At 41.6% G+C, this 18,781-nt stretch overlaps 1 protein-coding gene across 2 annotated transcripts in view; it reads right to left on the bottom strand.

The window, feature by feature from the left end:
• LOC137425860 (uncharacterized) overlaps window positions 1–18,781 on the bottom strand; it is a 473,741-nt gene that overhangs the window by 137,355 nt on the left and 317,605 nt on the right. For both annotated transcript variants that reach the window (XM_078775806.1, XM_078775807.1), the window contains 3 exons: window positions 14,376–14,487; window positions 10,364–10,485; window positions 7,774–7,998 (listed from right to left, as the gene is read on the bottom strand). In XM_078775806.1, coding sequence (XP_078631932.1) covers window positions 7,774–7,998; window positions 10,364–10,485; window positions 14,376–14,487 — 459 coding nt within the window. The remainder of the gene's footprint in view (window positions 1–7,773; window positions 7,999–10,363; window positions 10,486–14,375; window positions 14,488–18,781) is intronic.

The following is an 18,781-nucleotide window of genomic DNA, read 5'->3' as shown; positions in this document are numbered from 1 at the left end:
AAGATCTAAAACACCCTGAAGACCCAAAAGACCGAAAAGACCCTGAAGACCCAATGGACCCCAAACATCCAAAATACCCCTACGACCCAAAACACCCAAAACACCCTGAAGACTGTTAAAGACCCAAAATACCATAAAGACCCCAAAAAGACCCAAAATATCCCAAAGACCAAAAAAACCATGAAGACCAAATGGACCCCAAACACCCAAAATACCCAGAAGACCCACAATATCCCGAAGACCCAAAAGACCCCGAGGATCCAAAAGACCCAAACAATCCTGAGGAGCCAAATGACCCAGAAGACCCAAAATACCCCAAGGACCCAGAAGACCCCAAGGACTCCAAAGACCCAAAATACCCCAAAGACACAAAAGATCCTGAAGATCCCAAAGACACTGAAGACTGTTAAAGACCCAAAATACTCCAAAGACCCAAAAAACCCAAAAGGCCCCAATATTCTTAAAGACCCAAAAGACCATGAAGATTCTAAAGACCCCGAATACCCGTAAAGACCCTGAAAACCCATAAACACCCCGAAGGCCCAAAATACCCCAAAGACCCTTAAATACCCCGAAGACCCTGAAGACGGCTAAACACCCAAAATACCCCAAAGACCCAAAATACCCCAAAGACCCTTAAATACCCTGAAGACCCCAAATTCCACAAAGACCCTTAAATAACCTGAAGACCCCAAGGACCCAACTGACCAAGCGGACTTAAAAGACCGACGAGTCCCTGAAAACCCAAAATACCCCAAAGACACCAAGACCCTTAAAGATCCAAAAGACCACAAAAACCCAAAAGACCCTGAAGACCCAAAATTCCCCAAAGACCCATAAAGACCCCAAATACCTAAAATACCACCAAGAAGCTTAAAGATCCAAAAGACCACAAAGACCTTGATGACCCAAAATACGTTAAAGACTGTTAAAGACCCAAATGACCACGAAGACCCAAAATACCCCCAAAGACCTTTAAATACCCCGAAGATCGAAATAATCAAAAAGACCCTGAAGACCGAAAAGACCCCAAAGACCCAAAGGACCCAAAGAACCTTAAAGACAGAAAAGAGCCCGAAGACCCAACAGATCCCAGTTACTGAAAGGATCGAAAAGATCCAGAAGACCGAAAAGACCCCAAAATACCCCAAGACCCAAAATATTCAAAATACCCTTAAAGACCAAGAAGACTCAAAAAACCATGAAGACCGAAAATATTGAAAAGATCCCAGAAGACCGAAAAGACCCCAAAGACGCAAAATACCCATCGACCCTTAAATATCCGAAAGACCCCAACGACCCAAAACAATCCAAAAGTCCGAAAATACTCCAGATACCCTTAAAGACCCCGAGGACCCAGTGGAGCCCAAATTACTCCTAAGACACAAAATACCCCAAAGACCCTTAAATACCCCAAAGATCCAGATCGAGGACCCAGAATACTCGAATGATTCAAAAGACCTAGAGGACCCAAAAGAATCAAATGACCCAAAAGACACCGATGAACCAGAAGACCCAAAAGACCCAAAATAAGCTGAAGACACTGAAGACCCAAATGACCCCAAGGACCCAAATTACCCAGTGGACAGAAAAGATCCCAAAGACACAAAAGATCTCAAGGACTCCGAAGTCCCAAACAAAGAGTAATTTATGCCTCTTACATTGGAATTGTAGTGATGTGCAATGCGCAGAGTAAAACGAGAGTTCATTTATGTCTGCAGGATGTCTAACAAATAAAAATGATATAAGCACACCTGACACTAGGCCCAGACTTCATACTTTTTGGCATGCTCACATGGCTGTACCTTCAAAAACTGTTCCAACCTGTCATTTTTGACGGGCTTTATACGAGTCTGCACATTAAATACCCCACATGTCAAAGAGGAATTCTTTTTTTAGACATTTATACAAAATAAATTAAAAATGAAAAGCTGAAATGGCTTGAGTCAATAAGTATTCACCACAATTAAATTGATTGTACATGATTTAGAAAGAAACACACCTTTCTGTATAAAGTCCCACAACAGTTGACAGTGCATGTCAGGGCAGAAACTCTTATCATGAAAAGTGAAAGGATCTGTCCGTAGAACTCAGAGATAGAATTGTGAGGAGGCATAGATCTGGGGAAGGGTATAAAACCATCTCTAGAGTGTTGAATGTTCCCAAGAGCACAGTGACCTCCATCATTAAGAAATGGAAATAATATGGAACTACCCAGACTCTCCCTAGAGCTGGCCGTCGGACCAAACTGAGCAACCGGGCAATAGGGACCTTGGTCAGGGCGGTGACCAACAGCCCTCTGACCACTCTGACAAAATTACAGAGTTTCTTGGCCGAGATAGGAGAACCTGCTGGAAGGGCAACAGTCTCTGCAGCCCTTCACAAATCTAGGCTTTATGGGAGAGTAGCCAGATGGAAGCCACTGCTGAGAAAAAGGCAAATGAGAGCATGCCTTGGGTTTGCAAAAAGGGCATGTGAAAGACTGAGAGAATGAGGCAAAAATTGTGTGATCTGATGAGATGAAAATTGAACTCTTTGGCCTGAATACAAAGTGCTACATCTGGCAGAAACTGGAGCACAGCTCATTACGCATCTAACACCATCCCTACCATGAAGCATGGTGGTTGACAGCAACATGCTTTGGGGATGGTTTTCAGCAGCAGGGACTGGGAAACTTGGAAGGATAGAAAATGAATGGAGCCAAATAAAGGCAATTCCTTGAGGAGAACCTGCTTCAAAGTGCAAAAGCACTTAGACTGTAGCGAAGATTTACGTTCTAACAGGCCAATGACCCCAAGCATACAACCAAAGTAACACTGGAACGGCTTCAGAACAAGCACGTGAAAGTCCTTGAGTGGCCCAGCCAGTGGGAAAATCTGCGAGGAAGAATGGGTGAAACTCCCCAAATCCAGATGTGCAAAGCTCATACAGACATACCCAAGAACACTCGATGCTGTAATCACTACCAAAGGCACTTCTACAAAGTTTTGACTCAGGGAGTACTTATCTAAATTAGATATTTCTAAATGTTATTTTTAATTGATTTGAATTTTTTTTTTTTTTTATCCACTTTGACATTATGGGGTATAATGTGCAGATTGGTGACAAAAATCTCAATTTAATCCATTTTTAATTCAGGCTGTAACAAAACAAAATGTGAAAAAGTCAAGGGGTGTGAATACTTTCTGAAGGCACTGTATATAATAGGCTCATGTGGTCTGTCTGTCTGTCGTACCCTGAAAAACGGAGATGCTCTTTGGGGAGAAAACATTATTAAATAAAAGTTGCTTCAAGTTAATCCAAACCTCTGGAAAAAGTATAATTGTTTTAATCAGATAAAAATAATTGATTCCAAATGGTGTATAGGCTGCTGCAACATTTTGAGCTCTTTCAACGTGCACAAGAATAAAAGGCTTCCTTTAATATATTGTGGAGTCTTGCCATAGGCTTCTGCTAGTATCAGAAATATTTGGGTATGATGCCACAGGGATAAGGAGTGGAATCCCAAAATATGGGCAACACCATTTACGATTCAGACTTTAATCATCTGGAAACCAAGAGAAGAGTGAAAATGTCCAAATAATTTTGTCAATCAAATTCCAGGTTCCTCAACTTAAGGGATAGGGTATCCTGTCTAACCCTAATGCAAGCGGTCTGAACTTCAGGATCAATGGCACCAAATTTGACTTCATTATCAGAACAAAATTTTCTTTCTGTACTTCACTCTACATTTTTTTCTTTGGAATCTAATGCAAATTAAGGGATGACCTTGTAAATATAACACACGTAGGACAAAAGTATTGGGAAACGTGAATGTACTTTTCATTCATTAAAAGGATTTTAGGAGAAAAGGCATGAACAAACACATGAGATATGAACCAGCAATTCGAGCATTGTGAGCTGTACTTAGATGGGAACAGCAAACCGGCAAACACTATTTTATATGTGGAAATTAATCACATGGTGTGCACATTTCAGGTGTGTTGTAGTGACTTGACTCCCCATTCATCGTAGCTCAATATAGACACAGATATAAGGTCATTGTGAATTCGGTGAAGATAATTAGGGGAACACGAAGATGTGCTTGGGTTTCATGCACATGTTTATCACCATAAAACAAGAGCAAAGAGAAGGTGTGAATGCTTCCTACGTTTCCAGACGAGAGAAAAGCTTAATGAGTACCAGCCAATCCAATATCCATATTTTTCCTGGAGCATTCGTGCTGCCAGAGCAGTGTCAAGGCAATTAATACACTGGGTGGTTTGCCATTGCCTTCCCCAGCAATAGTCTGAACAGTAATTTGAAATTTGTCCAGGTTGCAAAAAAAAATGGCCAATGCCAATGACATAGTATGGCAGATAAGTGAAATATTTGGGAGAATTGTGCCTTTGATGATACAAGCACGAGAGTTGGCACACAGTTAGAGTATGCCCTAAGGAAGATATTTTGGCTATAGGGCCATCGCAGATTTGTCCTGTGACAACAATGGCGGCCGTTTTTCAAAAACGGACAAATCTGCGATGGCCCTATAGCCAAATATCTTTCTTAGAACATACTCTGACTGTGTGCCAAATGCCATGCTTGTATCATCAAAGGCACAATTCCTGCACCTCTCTGCCATACTAACATGTTGATGTTATGTGGAATGACGTGTTGGATCTTTATGATCTACCACCAAATACCAGCAGACAGCCAGCTTAACATCCCTATGGATGCCTTGCTTATGAAGCATCAAGGTGGCACTTTATAGTCAGGTCGGGTATTGAACCCAGACATGACAGCTCAAAAGTGAGTGTGCCTTTTTTGAGCTATTACCCTGCGTTCGCAAAACGAAAGGGGGGTTGAACGATCGGTTGCGTCCATACGTACGTATGTCGTACCATTTTTTTTTTTTCCCTCGGAGGGAAATTTTGATTCCAATTCGTTCAAGCCGAACATATCATCACACCTGTCATATATCACAATTGCCATGCTCTACCTTTACGTTTTTCATTCAGTGTGAAACACAAAAAAAACCGATTGTTAAAATGACCATTAAATATCGAAAGCATCGGCGTTACGGCTCTTCCAACAAAACGGTACGTATAGGCCTTAGGCTTTATGCCTACACTTCAGACCGCTTCGGACAAATTAAGCCCAGGTTTCTTAATACAGTGGTGTATTGTTTCAGTAGTATCGTTTTCGTAATAGTAATAATAATAATATAGTAAATATGACCATAACACTTTAATCCCAATGTCGTGAATACAAAGTTAATGGATTGAAGCAGTGTATTGTTCATGATTCCATGATAAGCGGTGTATGGTTCATGAATCAATGATAAGCAGTGTACTGTACTAACAACTGCGGAAGTAAAGAATTCGCCTCGGTTTTTTGATAGCATGTTATTAACCCAAACCTTGTGGGGTATATAGATTACAGTAGATCTTACCTCAGTTCTGCAAGTAAAACTTACCTCACGGATGTCGGGATTCCTCCAAATTTCTTTGTTTTATATTATAAGCAGCATTAATATGTTATAAGCTTTTGTTTAATGTTACACCCCCCCCCCCCCCCCTTCCCATGCCTCTTCCCCCAAAGCCCTCTCCCTCTCACAGGTCTCTCGATGTCCCTGTTCTCTACTGTTGTACTGGTGTGCTTCCCTCTCTCTCCCCATCTTGTCTCCCACGCCCTTTATTATTTGTTTTATGTGTCCATTTTGTTTTTTTGTGTGTTTAATGTTAGCTCTTACACGAGCCTCGATGTTGTATACAATTTATTTTTTTTACGACTGTTTAAAAAGCTAATCATATGCGTTTGTGGTTTATATTATTTTACAAGCCCAGCTACACCGCTGTTAGACTTCCAGTCTTGTTTCTCTGCAACTTTTAGTCCGATGGATACAAAATTTTCACCATAGGAGCACCTCCGCCTGGAGAATTTTTTTAATGATAATTATGACATCATAGATCATGTGGTACAGGTGCCATATTGGAAAAAAACGTTGCACCTATACATCTTCAAAACTGCTCCTTGGAACAAATTGAACCACAGCTCATTGTAAAGAACTCCACATGGGGAATAAGTATTGTTCATGATGACATCATTAGTGCCTTAATTATGAGTCATAATTCGACAAGTACAACGCTTAGTCCAATCAGTTTGAAATTTCTTGAGCTTGATCTATGCAACAATTATATTGGAGAATGGAAATTTATGATGTCATCAATCACGTAGTCTGGCAGCTATATTGAATCACAGAAAGAAACACTTTAAAAAACAGAAGAGTTGGCTCGCACCAAGTTGACTGCACGGGGTAAATATTCTATGAATACCATGTAGTTGTTTTCTCTGCAACTGTTGGTCCGATGGACACAAATTTTTCACCATAGAAGGGACTCCTCTTGTTCTGTCAATCTTTTATGGGAGGTACCGGCACCACAGACATTATTTTTTGGAAATTGAAGGCCACAGGTGGTTAGAGGAAAGATCAAAAAATATTCAGTCACATTTTCGATGCATCCTTACAGGTCATGTTCAGAACACACACAAAGGGAACCTTCTCCCAGGTCTTCCTTTCGCTTGTAATGGAATTTGAAGAAGTCACTTTATTGTTCTCTTTACAGATGTGGGAATGACTTCGGTCTTGTTGAGAGTGGGAAACACTATATAGGAGTGTATCAAAGAGCACATCCTATTGCGTGCAACACGCAGAGGCAAAGTAGCCCTAAGAAGGCTCATGTGTGGCCTCTCGCACAGCCCAGAGCAGGATAACCATGATTGAGACGCTACATGCAGAATGTGTCCTGCTCTTAGCAAAATGAATGTGGTGGATAGCTCCTGCTGAGGTTCTCTCTGGGATCTGTGCCAGAGACCTTGTCATCTGTCCTGAGCAGATCGCTCTTGCACTTGTTAACCTAAGCCAATCGTAAAGGGACAAAGATATCGGCCTCTTTACTTGCCTACATACCAAGAGACTTCCCCACTTCAAGACTCTTGCTTCCACAACTCCTTGTTTTGTGCAAGTCCAAAATACTTTGCTCCTGATCAATGTAATGGGGGCAAAGAGAGGGGTAAGTGTTTTCCTCTATGCCGAGCGTCTTCTCCCAGCCTCTACCCTTGTAACTGAACAAACAAAGAGTGGTTCTTTGTGTCCAGTATGAGGCCAATATGGAAGCAATAACCTGCATCATGTCCATTAAAAAAATTACCATACTCTTTCCAGAGCGTTGGTGCTGCCGGAGCAGTTTCCTGGCAAGAGTTATATACTGGGTGGTTTGCCATTGCCTTCCCAGTGTTGTTTGTCCATACTCTATCCTTTTAAACGCTGAATGTCAAGCAAAGAAGCAGCACGTACCATTGTTTTTAAATAAAGTCTTTGGTATGACTCGGCCGGGGTTTAGATCCACTGACCTCCCAGACTCAGAGCAGACACACTAACCATTACGCCACCGAGTATAAACTTCCAAAATAGCCGGCTCAAAAGGCATGTACTGAATGCACTTCTAAGCACTTATAAAAGCAATAAATAACATTGTGAGCATTTGACTGTCTAACCGCTATTCAAGGCTTGTAATGGATGTTTGTAACGTATTGATATTGCAATCACCTTAATGACTGCAAGGACTTGGAAGAAAATTAGTGTCACAAGGTGTTTATAAGAAGTCAATTTTCATGTTATGAGAATTATAGTGGCTGTGTGAATCCAATCGGGTGACAAAAATCAAGTGGCTGATGCAGTGAAACTGATGACAACTGTAACTAGCCGTGTTGGTGATATGCCAATTTTCTCACCCAAGAAACTGACCACCAGCAGGTCCGACCTCCAGCACACGACTGGCTTGGCCCTCAGCCTCAACAAGGGGAGGTAAAGTGGCAAGGCGGTGTCGCTTCACCAGCCTGCAAGTAATTCGTGTGGGGGCAGGACATTGTCGTGGTGGTATCACAATGCGGAGACCATGGTGACGACAGCCACGCATAGACCCCCCACGTGCATCTACCATGAAACTCACAAGAAAGCTGGAAAACAAGAAAATTAAAGAATGCGAGAGGAAGATTATGAGAGACGTAGAGAGGTACAAAGAGAGAAGGAGAGCAAAATACACTGAGAGAAAAGGAGAGATGCAGTGAGAGGAGAGAGAGGGGGGGGGAGGATGGGAGAGGATGGGAGAGGAAGGGGTAGGGGTAGTGAGGGAGAGGAAGGGGTAGGGGTAGTGAGGGAGAGTGGAGGGAGTGGGGAATGTGTGGAGAGAGAGAGGGGAGACAGGGTAGAAAGAAAGGAAAGAGAGGAGATACAGGAGGGAGAGAGAGAGAAAGAGAGAGAGAAAGAAAGAAGAGAGGCAATATGTTTTGGCTTTTAGTAATGTCCATCTTAAAGCATTTAAGTAGAACATAACTTATAAGTAGCCCAATTGGTTTAATGCTGAATTTAGCACATCGTAAATATAAATGATGATTTCTCTTATTGATTTGCCGGGATAGTCCTCTGTATTGTTCGGCTCTCTAATTATAAATTAAACTAACTGACTCCAATCAATAATTTCATTAAAATGAAGTATCTGGAAAAACAAGTAATACAATTGTGATGAAATATGAATAAGAAGATTCGGTTGAGGGTTGGCACTGAGTGGATATGACGGAATGCCAGGTAGGAAGGAGGAGAGTTGGCTTTGTTTCTGTATTCTGTGAGCAGACACTTGAGTAAGGTATGATGGGAAATGTTAAATGGTTATTCGCTTGCTTATAGATTATTTGGAAATGCTATTTCTTTCTTTGTAGTTCTAATATTATTATGACTCCTGCCAGGGAGTAATGCATTCACTCGTGTCCGTGTGTGTGTGTGTGTGTGTGTTCGTGTGTTTGTGAACAAGATATCTGGAAAAGTTCTGAACGGATTTGCATGAAAACTGGTGGAATGATTGCCCTTGGGATAAGGAAGAATTGATTAGTTTTTAGTGAAGCTCAGGATATTATTCACGATCCAGGAATTTTTTGAAGGATTTTTTTTACCATTGGAAGATAGGGCTCATTTTTTTTCAACATTATCTTCTACATATTTTATATTTAACATTGTGATATGAAAATAGTTTTCATATTTGTTGTAAATGTTGTTTAAACTCGTGGTTATGCGTTAGAGCGGTGTATTTTTTTTAGCAGCGTCGTCTTCAATGTTCATTTTTGTTTCTAATAAAGACATATTCTGTCATTTTAAAACGACCAAAGTGTGTATTAGGTTTCCCCGTTTCATAAAATGTTTCGTTTGATACGTATAATGCTTTAAAAATGTTTTTTTTAAATTTTTTTTTTACCTCACAAGATATATCAACATTTAGCTCAGCGAATGTCATTCGCGGTGTCAGTATTTGATGAACTTATAAAGACTTAGTTCCAGATTTGTCAATGGCTGAGGTATATTAACAAACGAATAAAACAGATTTGGCAAAATTCCAACTTTTTTTTTTTAAAGATCGCATATTCACCCAGGATTGAGGCTGAAGAAGAAGAAACCTCACATGGGCTTCCCAGACCAAATAAATAATTCTGGTTCTGGTTCTGCGATTTTCAGGTTTATTACTCCCGCCAGGGAGTAACGCATTCGATTGTGTCCGTCCGTGTGTGTGTGTGTGTTCGTATGTTCATGTGTTTGTGTGTTTGTGAACACGATATCTGGAAAAGTTCTGAACGGATTTGGATGTAAGTTGGTGGGATGATTGCCCTTGGGATAAGGAAGAATTGATTAGTTTTAGGTGAAGCTCAGGATATTATTCCGGATCCAGGAATTTTTTTGGACATTTTTTTGAGAAAGATTTTTTCTGTTTTACTGCATTAAAGCTTTTATTCTTATTCTTAAATGATGTTTTTCTCCTCTAATTCCGAGATATATCAAAATAAATTCTCTGACAGTTAGGGCCTACTTTCTTTGTCATTTCTTGTTTTGGGGAGAGGAGATGTTAAACAAAACGTATTATTCCAACTTGACCCATGGCGGGAGTATGCGCTCTACTGAGTGGAGTCCTCATTTTACTCTGTGTTATAGGGTATGTGGAGATAGATTTCAATATAGCCTCATATCTGGAAAAGAGGTCTCGACTTGATTTCATAACAACAATAAAGATAAATTTGTCTTGGTGACAGCAAACTCAAATCCAAGATTTAACAATCATCCGACTCCCTCCCTTTCCTACACCTCTTCAATTTTGGCTAACTAGAGTGGTGGTGGATGTACCTGAGTTTAGGATAAGCATCGGTGGCTGAAATTGGTGGCTTTTGGGGTCTTGGGATCAGTATTAGATAATGACTACTTAATGATCCAATACTGGTGACGAAATGAATAATAGTGACTAATGTACAGCATTTCCTCACAGATGAAAGTTTGATGTCATACCCTGAATGAATTGTGCTGGATGGCATTGCAACATTGTCCATGAGCTCGCTACTGTAGCTCACTCTTGTTCTACTTTCCGATCCCTCTTCCTCCTTTTCCTCTTCTTTAGGGACTGGAAGATACTGGGTTGGAAAAAAACACAGAGCTAAATAAATTCATTCATGCATATGCAGCACCTGGCTGTTGGTTTGAATCCTCACTGGTAGGGTGGCTATACCGTTGCTATTGGGCCCCCTGGCTGCCTAATGGGGCATGAATTTAGAATTTGGCCTTGGAACTGGTATACAATGAAATGCCTTTTTTGAAAGTGCGATAATACTCTTTGTAGGTGTCTGCACTTTATTGGAAGAAGCAGAAAGGTACTGCAGGTTTTGAAACATCCACCTGCGAAAGCTGGCAGACAAGACAGTTAGCTAAATGCCCCCTTCAAAGGATGTCATACTAATTAGTGAAATGCCCTGCCTGCCAAACACAATAATAGCAGTTTGCAGTTGGTCTATGAATGAAACATAGACTACATAGGTCAAAGGACTAGGAGAGTTTGTCAAGGCTAGCATCGGACTGTGTCACCAGACAGTTTGAACGATATGAAAAAGGTGTGTTAGCCCATTGTCGGAGCAAGAAACCCTCTTGCTCTGACAAAGAGGTAACATCAGAAACCTCAACTTACTTTGCTTCTCACAGAGGCTAGACAGGTCATTGGCAAGTATCCGATATACCCAATCAAGGATATTAAACAAGATTAGAAAAAAAGGAATATACAGGGTGTTTCAAAAAGATTGATACAACTTTGACTTCCTGCCATTCCTTTGTTTTTTTTACCTATCCGTTTTCCTTTTCAGGGTTTGTTGGTGTTATCGTGGTATTTGTTGCCTGGGATTTCTAGCTCCATCGCTCAACTATGCCATTGACAGTGGAGCAAAAGACAAAAGTGGTGTCTTTGTGTTATGAGACTAAATCATATGTAGACATCCGCCGGAGGTTCTGCCGGGAATACGACCTCGGAACACGTGATGGACCCACAAATTGTGCCATTCAACGTATTGTGAAACATTTTGAGCATAAGGGTACAGTGCACAACCAGAGCAAGGGCAACAGTGGCAGGCCAGCATCAGTAACCAAGAGCCAAGCTAACATCGACGCCGTGTGGGATTCTGCTGTGGACAATCCCAAGAAGTCCCACCGCCGGCGCTCCCGGAAGCTAGGCATCAAACCAACATCGGTCTGGCATATCCTCACTAAGGAACTGAAGCTTTTCCCATACATCATCTCTATTAGGCCTAAACTGAGATTAAGATGACATGAGAAGGAGACTTGATATGTGCAATTGGCTCAGTGACAGGATGGAGAGGTACCCAAACTGGATCAACCTGATGTGGTTCAGTGATGAAGCCCATTTCGACTTGAACGGTGCCATCAACAACCACAATAACATTTTCTGGGGGGCAGAACAACCTGAGACCTACAGCAAAGTTGGAAAGAACTTTGGAGTCAGGATCAATGCCTGTCTGAACATTATAGAGGCACGTTGAGATACGCCACACGTTGAGACGTTGAGATATACACGTTGAGAACATCAATTACAAGGATTTTGCGTAAATGCCAATTTCAGACCTTGGGCTCTCACTAACTCCAGCAGTGACTTACTGCAATAGCAATCAGTGATAGAAAATACCATGTCATAAGCTTTCAAGAAATGTTTGGTTCACATTCCTGAGGTTTCTGTTTCTTTGTAAATAAACGTTTATTTGTATCACCCTTTTTGAAACACCCTGTATTTTGTGGAGCAATAGATGTGATGACTTTGTAATGAAGGCTTAACTAAGCTCTGATGAGCTTAGTGATGAGCTTAGTAGAGATGACAGCTCTACCAACAGATCGAAATAAATAAATGTGTGTGTTTGTATATAAATATATATATATATATATATATATACTGAAACGCAAAAGAAACTTACCACCTTTGAAAACTTTAAATATCAACAATAACACTGCGTGTAGTAAATGTGTGAACTTATTTGTGGACAATAGTGTCCTCACTGTCAGACAAAACGGTCATGGATGGTCACATGAACCTTCAATGGTCACTTCATAGCACAGCTGTTGAACAGCCGTTTTGACTGTCAGTGATTAGCCAAGGGGTACGGGATGATTTTAATGAGCTGCACGTGATGTCTTGATATTGGCTTTAAAAAGGCCAGTGCAAAATGGGCATTTCAATCAACATGCCACGATTGTCAAGGGATCAACGGCAGCGTGCCCTGGGCATGCTGCAAGGCGGACTGAGCTACCGTGACGTGGCACGTCGCCTTGGCTGTTCACACCAGACGATATCGGCCCTGGTGTACAGAGACACCCTCCACAACTCTGCAGATGACAGACCTCGATCAGGGAGGCCAAGAGTCACCACTGCAAGGCAGGACAGGCAGATGGTCCGAAGTCACCTGCGGGATCGATTCCGTCCAGCATCCCGCACTGCGACAGAAACTCCGGGGCGTGCAAACCCACGGATCTCCAATGATACTGCACGAAGACGACTGCATGACTATGGTCTGACTGCCAGAAGACCATACAGAGGCCCCGTGATGACGGCTCACACCATCACACTTGGGCCACCCCACCTGTTGGCTTGACGCACGCAACAATCGGCATATCGCTCGCCAGTTCTTCTCCAGACACGCTTACGCCCATCAGGACTGTCCACACAGAACCTTGACTCATCGCTGAAAGCGACCTCGTTCCACTGCGCCAAGGTCCACCGCTGATGCTGCTGGCACCATCTCTGTCGGTTGCGGCGATGGGCAGCCATCATCAGGGGGCCTCTGTATGGTCTTCTGGCAGTCAGACCATAGTCATGCAGTCGTCTTCGTGCAGTATCATTGGAGATCCGTGGGTTTGCACGCCCCGGAGTTTCTGCCGCAGTGCGGGATGCTGGACGGAATAGATCCCGCAGGTGACTTCGGACCATCTGCCTGTCCTGCCTTGCAGTGGTGACTCTTGGCCTCCCTGATCGAGGTCTGTCATCTGCAGAGTTGTGGAGGGTGTCTCTGTCCACCAGGGCCGATATCGTCTGGTGTGAACAGCCAAGGCGACGTGCCACGTCACGGTAGCTCAGTCCGCCTTGCAGCATGCCAAGGGCATGCTGCCGTTGATCGCTTGACAATCGTGGCATGTTGATTGAAATGCCCATTTTGCACTGGCCTTTTTAAAGCCAATATCAAGACATCACGTGCAGCTCATTAAAATCATCCCGTACCCCTTGGTTAATCACTGACAGTCAAAACGGCTGTTCAACAGCTGTGCTATGAAGTGACCATTGAAGGTTCAAGTGACCATCCGTGACCGTTTTGTCTGACAGTGAGGACACTATTGTCCACAAATAAGTTCACACATTTACTACACGCAGTGTTATTGTTGATATTTAAAGGTTTCAAAGGTGGTAAGTTTCTTTTGCATTTCAGTATATATATATATATATATATATATATATATATATATATATACTGTTATATATATATGTTATATATATATATATATATAATCGTTAGATTAAATAAGACGCGGACGTAGCTTCAGGACGTCAATCTTTAATTGTCGACAAGCTTTCGACCAACAAAGGTCTTCTTCTGAGTCAGCCCCAAGTTCAACGGAAGTGCCTCAGAAGACTCAGACTTGGGGCTGACTCAGAAGAAGACCTTTGTTGGTCGAAAGCTTGTCGACAATTAAAGATCGACGTCCTGAAGCTACGTCCGCGTCTTATTTAATCTAACGATTATTTATTCAATACAAATGAGACGCCCTGCTCGTACTTTGGAGTTTCTACTATTTCTTACAGTTATATATATATATATATATATATATATATATATATATATATATATATATATATATATATATATGGTGGTTTATAGGTGCTAGATTCCATCTGCTGGATTTTGTATGGTGGAGTCAATGCCAGATTTCATGCACTGAATAGGCACACTTGATTCAGTGTGTGCATTTGTCAACTAACCTGGAAGGAAGGAGCTGCCATGGTGGGTGCAAATTCTTCGATAAGTGTTGGTTCTCGAGAACTTGGACCTCGACCAAGAGAGCATGATCGTTCTGACAGGAAGGACCTAAGGCTGGGAAGTAAGAAGGGACATAAAGAGAGTGTAAATGGACAAATATCATTTTATTTGATCTGCACAACAGACATTACAAAGTACTAGCAGGTACCCATGGAAATTCCACATTTAATGTGAAATGTGACTTTTATAATATTATGCAGAGAATAGTTAAATATGTAATGAACGATGTAAAAATGCCCTTTTGCTTTTATGACCAGGAGAGGGGGAGGTGGAGGAAGGATGGGAAGACATTAAACTGGGGTTCGGAGGGAGTGGGGAAGAGCAAAGATGGCACAGAGTTGGGAGGGGGAGGTTGAGGAGTTGTGGTGGGGCGGACGGAGGGATTGATATGCGGATGTTCCACGGGTCCCTGCTAGTTAAATATTATTTCTTCATTACCTCATGAAAATGGTGCTAGGTCTGAACTGACAGTTGAAACAAAGTCAAATTCACAATGTCGCCAGATATGTCCAGCCAAAATTCCATGGAATTGCCACTCTCAAGTGATTGTGAGCATCCTAATTGTGTTAATAAATTATCCCAAATTAATTATCTTCTCTGTGGTGTACGGTATTTAATGTTCAAAGATGCACAAGGACTTTATGCACTGTGCATCCGATATATGCACTCACAACGTTAAAATTAAATAATGAGGAAACAACGTTTAATTCATAATGTTGTGAGATTCCATCTCGCGATATGTGAAGGAGGTACAGACTGCAACAACAGAGAGACAGAATGGCAAGCGTATTGTTATATAGATTAAATGCACATTTACATCAGACTGTGAATGGGATGGCAATAAAACAAACACTGTTTTGTTATATCAATGGGTACAGTGCATGGGGATGAGAGTGAGAACAACAATGTTAGGCACTTGACATCCCACTCACTTACCTTGTCACAGTACTAGCCAAGAGCAGACAAAGCAGGGAAACAAAAGGTTGAAAATAAGATAATTAGAAAAGAATTCCATCAGAAGTAAAGGACAGTAAAGTTAGGTTTGAAATATGCTCAATATTTGTTTAATAACTCCAGTAAGATCTGTATCAGCCCCAACAGCCGGAATTGGTGTTAGCAAATAATTGGGCCCGACTTTGGTGAGCTTTTTTGTGCTATCTGTGAGGTCGTTTTGTCAATACGATGGGGTTGGATTGGGGGAGGGCATTGGTGAATACAGAAAGTAAGTAGTTTCTGATAAATTATTTAAATTAGTAAATAAATATATAGATTACATTAATCCATCTTGAGTTCTCAAACCTTTAATTGAACGAAGAATGACTCCACGGTTCGGTCAGAAACACACAATAAGACGTGGCTCCGCTGCCCTTTCTCAAGAATGAAGAAAATGATTCTAAAACCACCCTTTATCAACCTGAACCGGACACACCAATCAAAGCCATGTCCCAGAAACTTCAACTGTTAGCACATTTATTTAATCATTCTGGCAGCACATGTTATGGGGTGGCAGGGTGTCTGTGTAGGATTGGGAAAGGGACCAGGGAGGGGTTTTTACACCCAAAATCCTGATACTATGCCATAGGGGAATATGGCCAGCCTCCAGCCAATGTTTGGCAACAACAGACCTGGATAGTTACATTTGAACGCCTTGTGATGTTCAGTGATGCGATGACCTAAGTTTCTTCCTGTCTCTCTGACATATTCCACCTCGCAACCACATGGAGCAATGTATGCCACACCTGCCCGGTCATTCCTGGGAAACGTGTCATTGACCTTCATCAGCGACTGCCTCATGGTAAATATAGGTTTGAAATTTACTCTCACACCTGCCAATGAAGACTTCAGAGAATCCTGAAGGCCAATTGCGACCCTGAAAGATTGTGAAACCTGACAGACCTGAAAGGAAAGTGATCTTGGCGGCCCCAAAATAGGGCTGGATCACAGCAACAACCAAAAGGACTTTGTGTTATGCAGTTTGTGCCAGGTGTGTCACAAAAAGTTTGCAGAGTGTTGAAATCGGCAGGTGGGAGAGTAAATTTCAAATCTGTATTTACCATTGGGCAGGCACTGACGAACCCACTCGCATTGGTGGTCATCTACTGGGAGTAGTTCAGTCTCTTGAACTTTATAGCCTCACCTTCAGCCGCAATCTCTCCTGGGCTGATAATATCACAAAGCTGGCCTCTAAACTCAGCCGCAATCTCTCCTGTGCTGATACTATCACAAAGCTGGCCTCTAAACTCAGCCGCAATCTCTCCTGGGCTGATAATATCACAAAGCTGGCCTCTAAACTCAGCTGCAGTCCGAGCATACTCCATGATTCCATCTAATTTCGTGAAAAATAGGAACTATTCACAGCCCTTGTCCATCGCTCAATGGGGTAGTATTATCCATGATTGACTGGCACCACCGCTTCACATTAGTCTCTCTTAGATTCTGTAAATGTCTTTCTTGGATTCTCTCACAAAGCAGACAAATTGGTGGCTTCTGCATTTTTACTGCCTCTCCTCCATTTATCCTTCTGTGTTCTATGAACCCTCTGACCCTCCCAAGCTCTTCTGCACAGGAGGAAGAAACCCAAAAACAATGTGGTCTATGAAGTTTGGAAAAGGTCAAGCAATGTTTGCTCTGCAGAATGTGGCACAATGGTGTGTTAAGACAGTAGCAGTTTCACAATCACTCAAAAAAAGAGGAAGCTCGCCTATTGTGGATCGAATAGTGTAGATGCACAAGATGGTGACACCTTCATTGAACATGTCCCGAGAGACAACAATTGTGGCACCTAGCCTGATCTTGAGCCAAATTTTGCCTTCAAATTAAGGAATGCACTTGTGTGAGCAGAGGGACAAGCCAGTCATAGCAAGTGCCATCCACTTTGAAAATGAGCACGTACAGGTGAGCAGGATTTGATGGCTAGTTACACTCGTGTGATTTCAAATGCTGCAGCATATTCCTCTGCAGTTGTGAAAATAGCTAACTCAGAGCACCTCTCCCTACCAGCGACTCCAGGCAGAATCTAGCTCTTTTGGCTTTCTCGAAATAATTGAATATTCTTAATTCAAAAGACAGAACTATAACTTATGCTCAACCAACTGCTCCTCCATATGTGAACTCCAACTAGCTTAGAGCTTCGCTTCTCTTCAACTCACAACCATGAACAGTGCTCTGATGTAGAGGCATTGATTGATCTGTCTCAAGCCTCTCATAGCTCCTAACTAATCAGTGTGTCTCCTGAATAGCTTCTCATAACTCCTAACTAATCAGTGTGTCTCCTGAATAGCTTCTCATAACTTCTAACTAATCAGTGTGTCTCCTGAATAGCTTCTCATAACTTCTAACTAATCAGTGTGTCTCCTGAATAGCTTCTCATAACTCATAACTAATCAGTGTGTCTCCTGAATAGCTTCTCATAACTTCTAACTAATCAGTGTGTCTCCTGAATAGCTTCTCATAACTCCTAACTAATCAGTGTGTCTCCTGAATAGCTTCTCATAACTTCTAACTAATCAGTGTGTCTCCCGAATAGCTTCTCATAACTTCTAACTAATCAGGGTGTCTCCTGAATAGCTTCTCATAACTTCTAACTAATCAGTGTGTCTCCTGAATAGCTTCTCATAACTCCTAACTAATCAGTGTGTCTCCTGAATAGCTTCTCATAACTCCTAACTAATCAGTGTGTCTCCTGAATAGCTTCTCATAACTTCTAACTAATCAGTGTGTCTCCTGAATAGCTTCTCATAACTTCTAACTAATCAGTGTGTCTCCTGAATAGCTTCTCATAACTCCTAACTAATCAGTGTGTCTCCTGAATAGCTTCTCATAACTCCTAACTAATCAGTGTGTCTCCTGAATAGCTTCTCATAACTCCTAAATAATCAGTGTGTCTCCTGAATAGCTTCTCATAACTCCTAACTAATCAGTGTGTCTCCTGAATAGCTTCTCATAACTCCTAACTAATCAGTGTGTCTCCTGAATAGCTTCTCATAACTTCTAACTAATCATTGGGAATTCTAATTAGGTCGTGTCTTTCCGAGCCAAAGAGTGAAAACTGTCATTTTTAATGCTTTGTCATTTTAATGTTCTGATGTTTTGTTCATTTTAATGTCATTTTTTATGTCATTTAAAATTTTTAATGCTTTGTTACTCAACATTTGATCCATTCTGTTGCAGCATATCATGCTTGTTTTATGCATGTAGCATGCTTTCGGGATACTTTCTGGACTCAACATGGAAATAACTTGTATCCCAAAAATATCTCCATACTACCGTCCTTAATTTTAAGTGAATAAATATTTTCAAACTTATCCAGCAAAAAAGCTAGATCTTAATGCGTATAATAGATGTGTTA

This window comes from Myxine glutinosa, chromosome 4, assembly GCF_964187855.1.
Source record: "Myxine glutinosa chromosome 4, kmMyxGlut1.1, whole genome shotgun sequence".
NCBI lineage: Eukaryota > Metazoa > Chordata > Myxini > Myxiniformes > Myxinidae > Myxine > Myxine glutinosa.
This window is presented reverse-complemented; position numbering and strand designations above follow the sequence as displayed.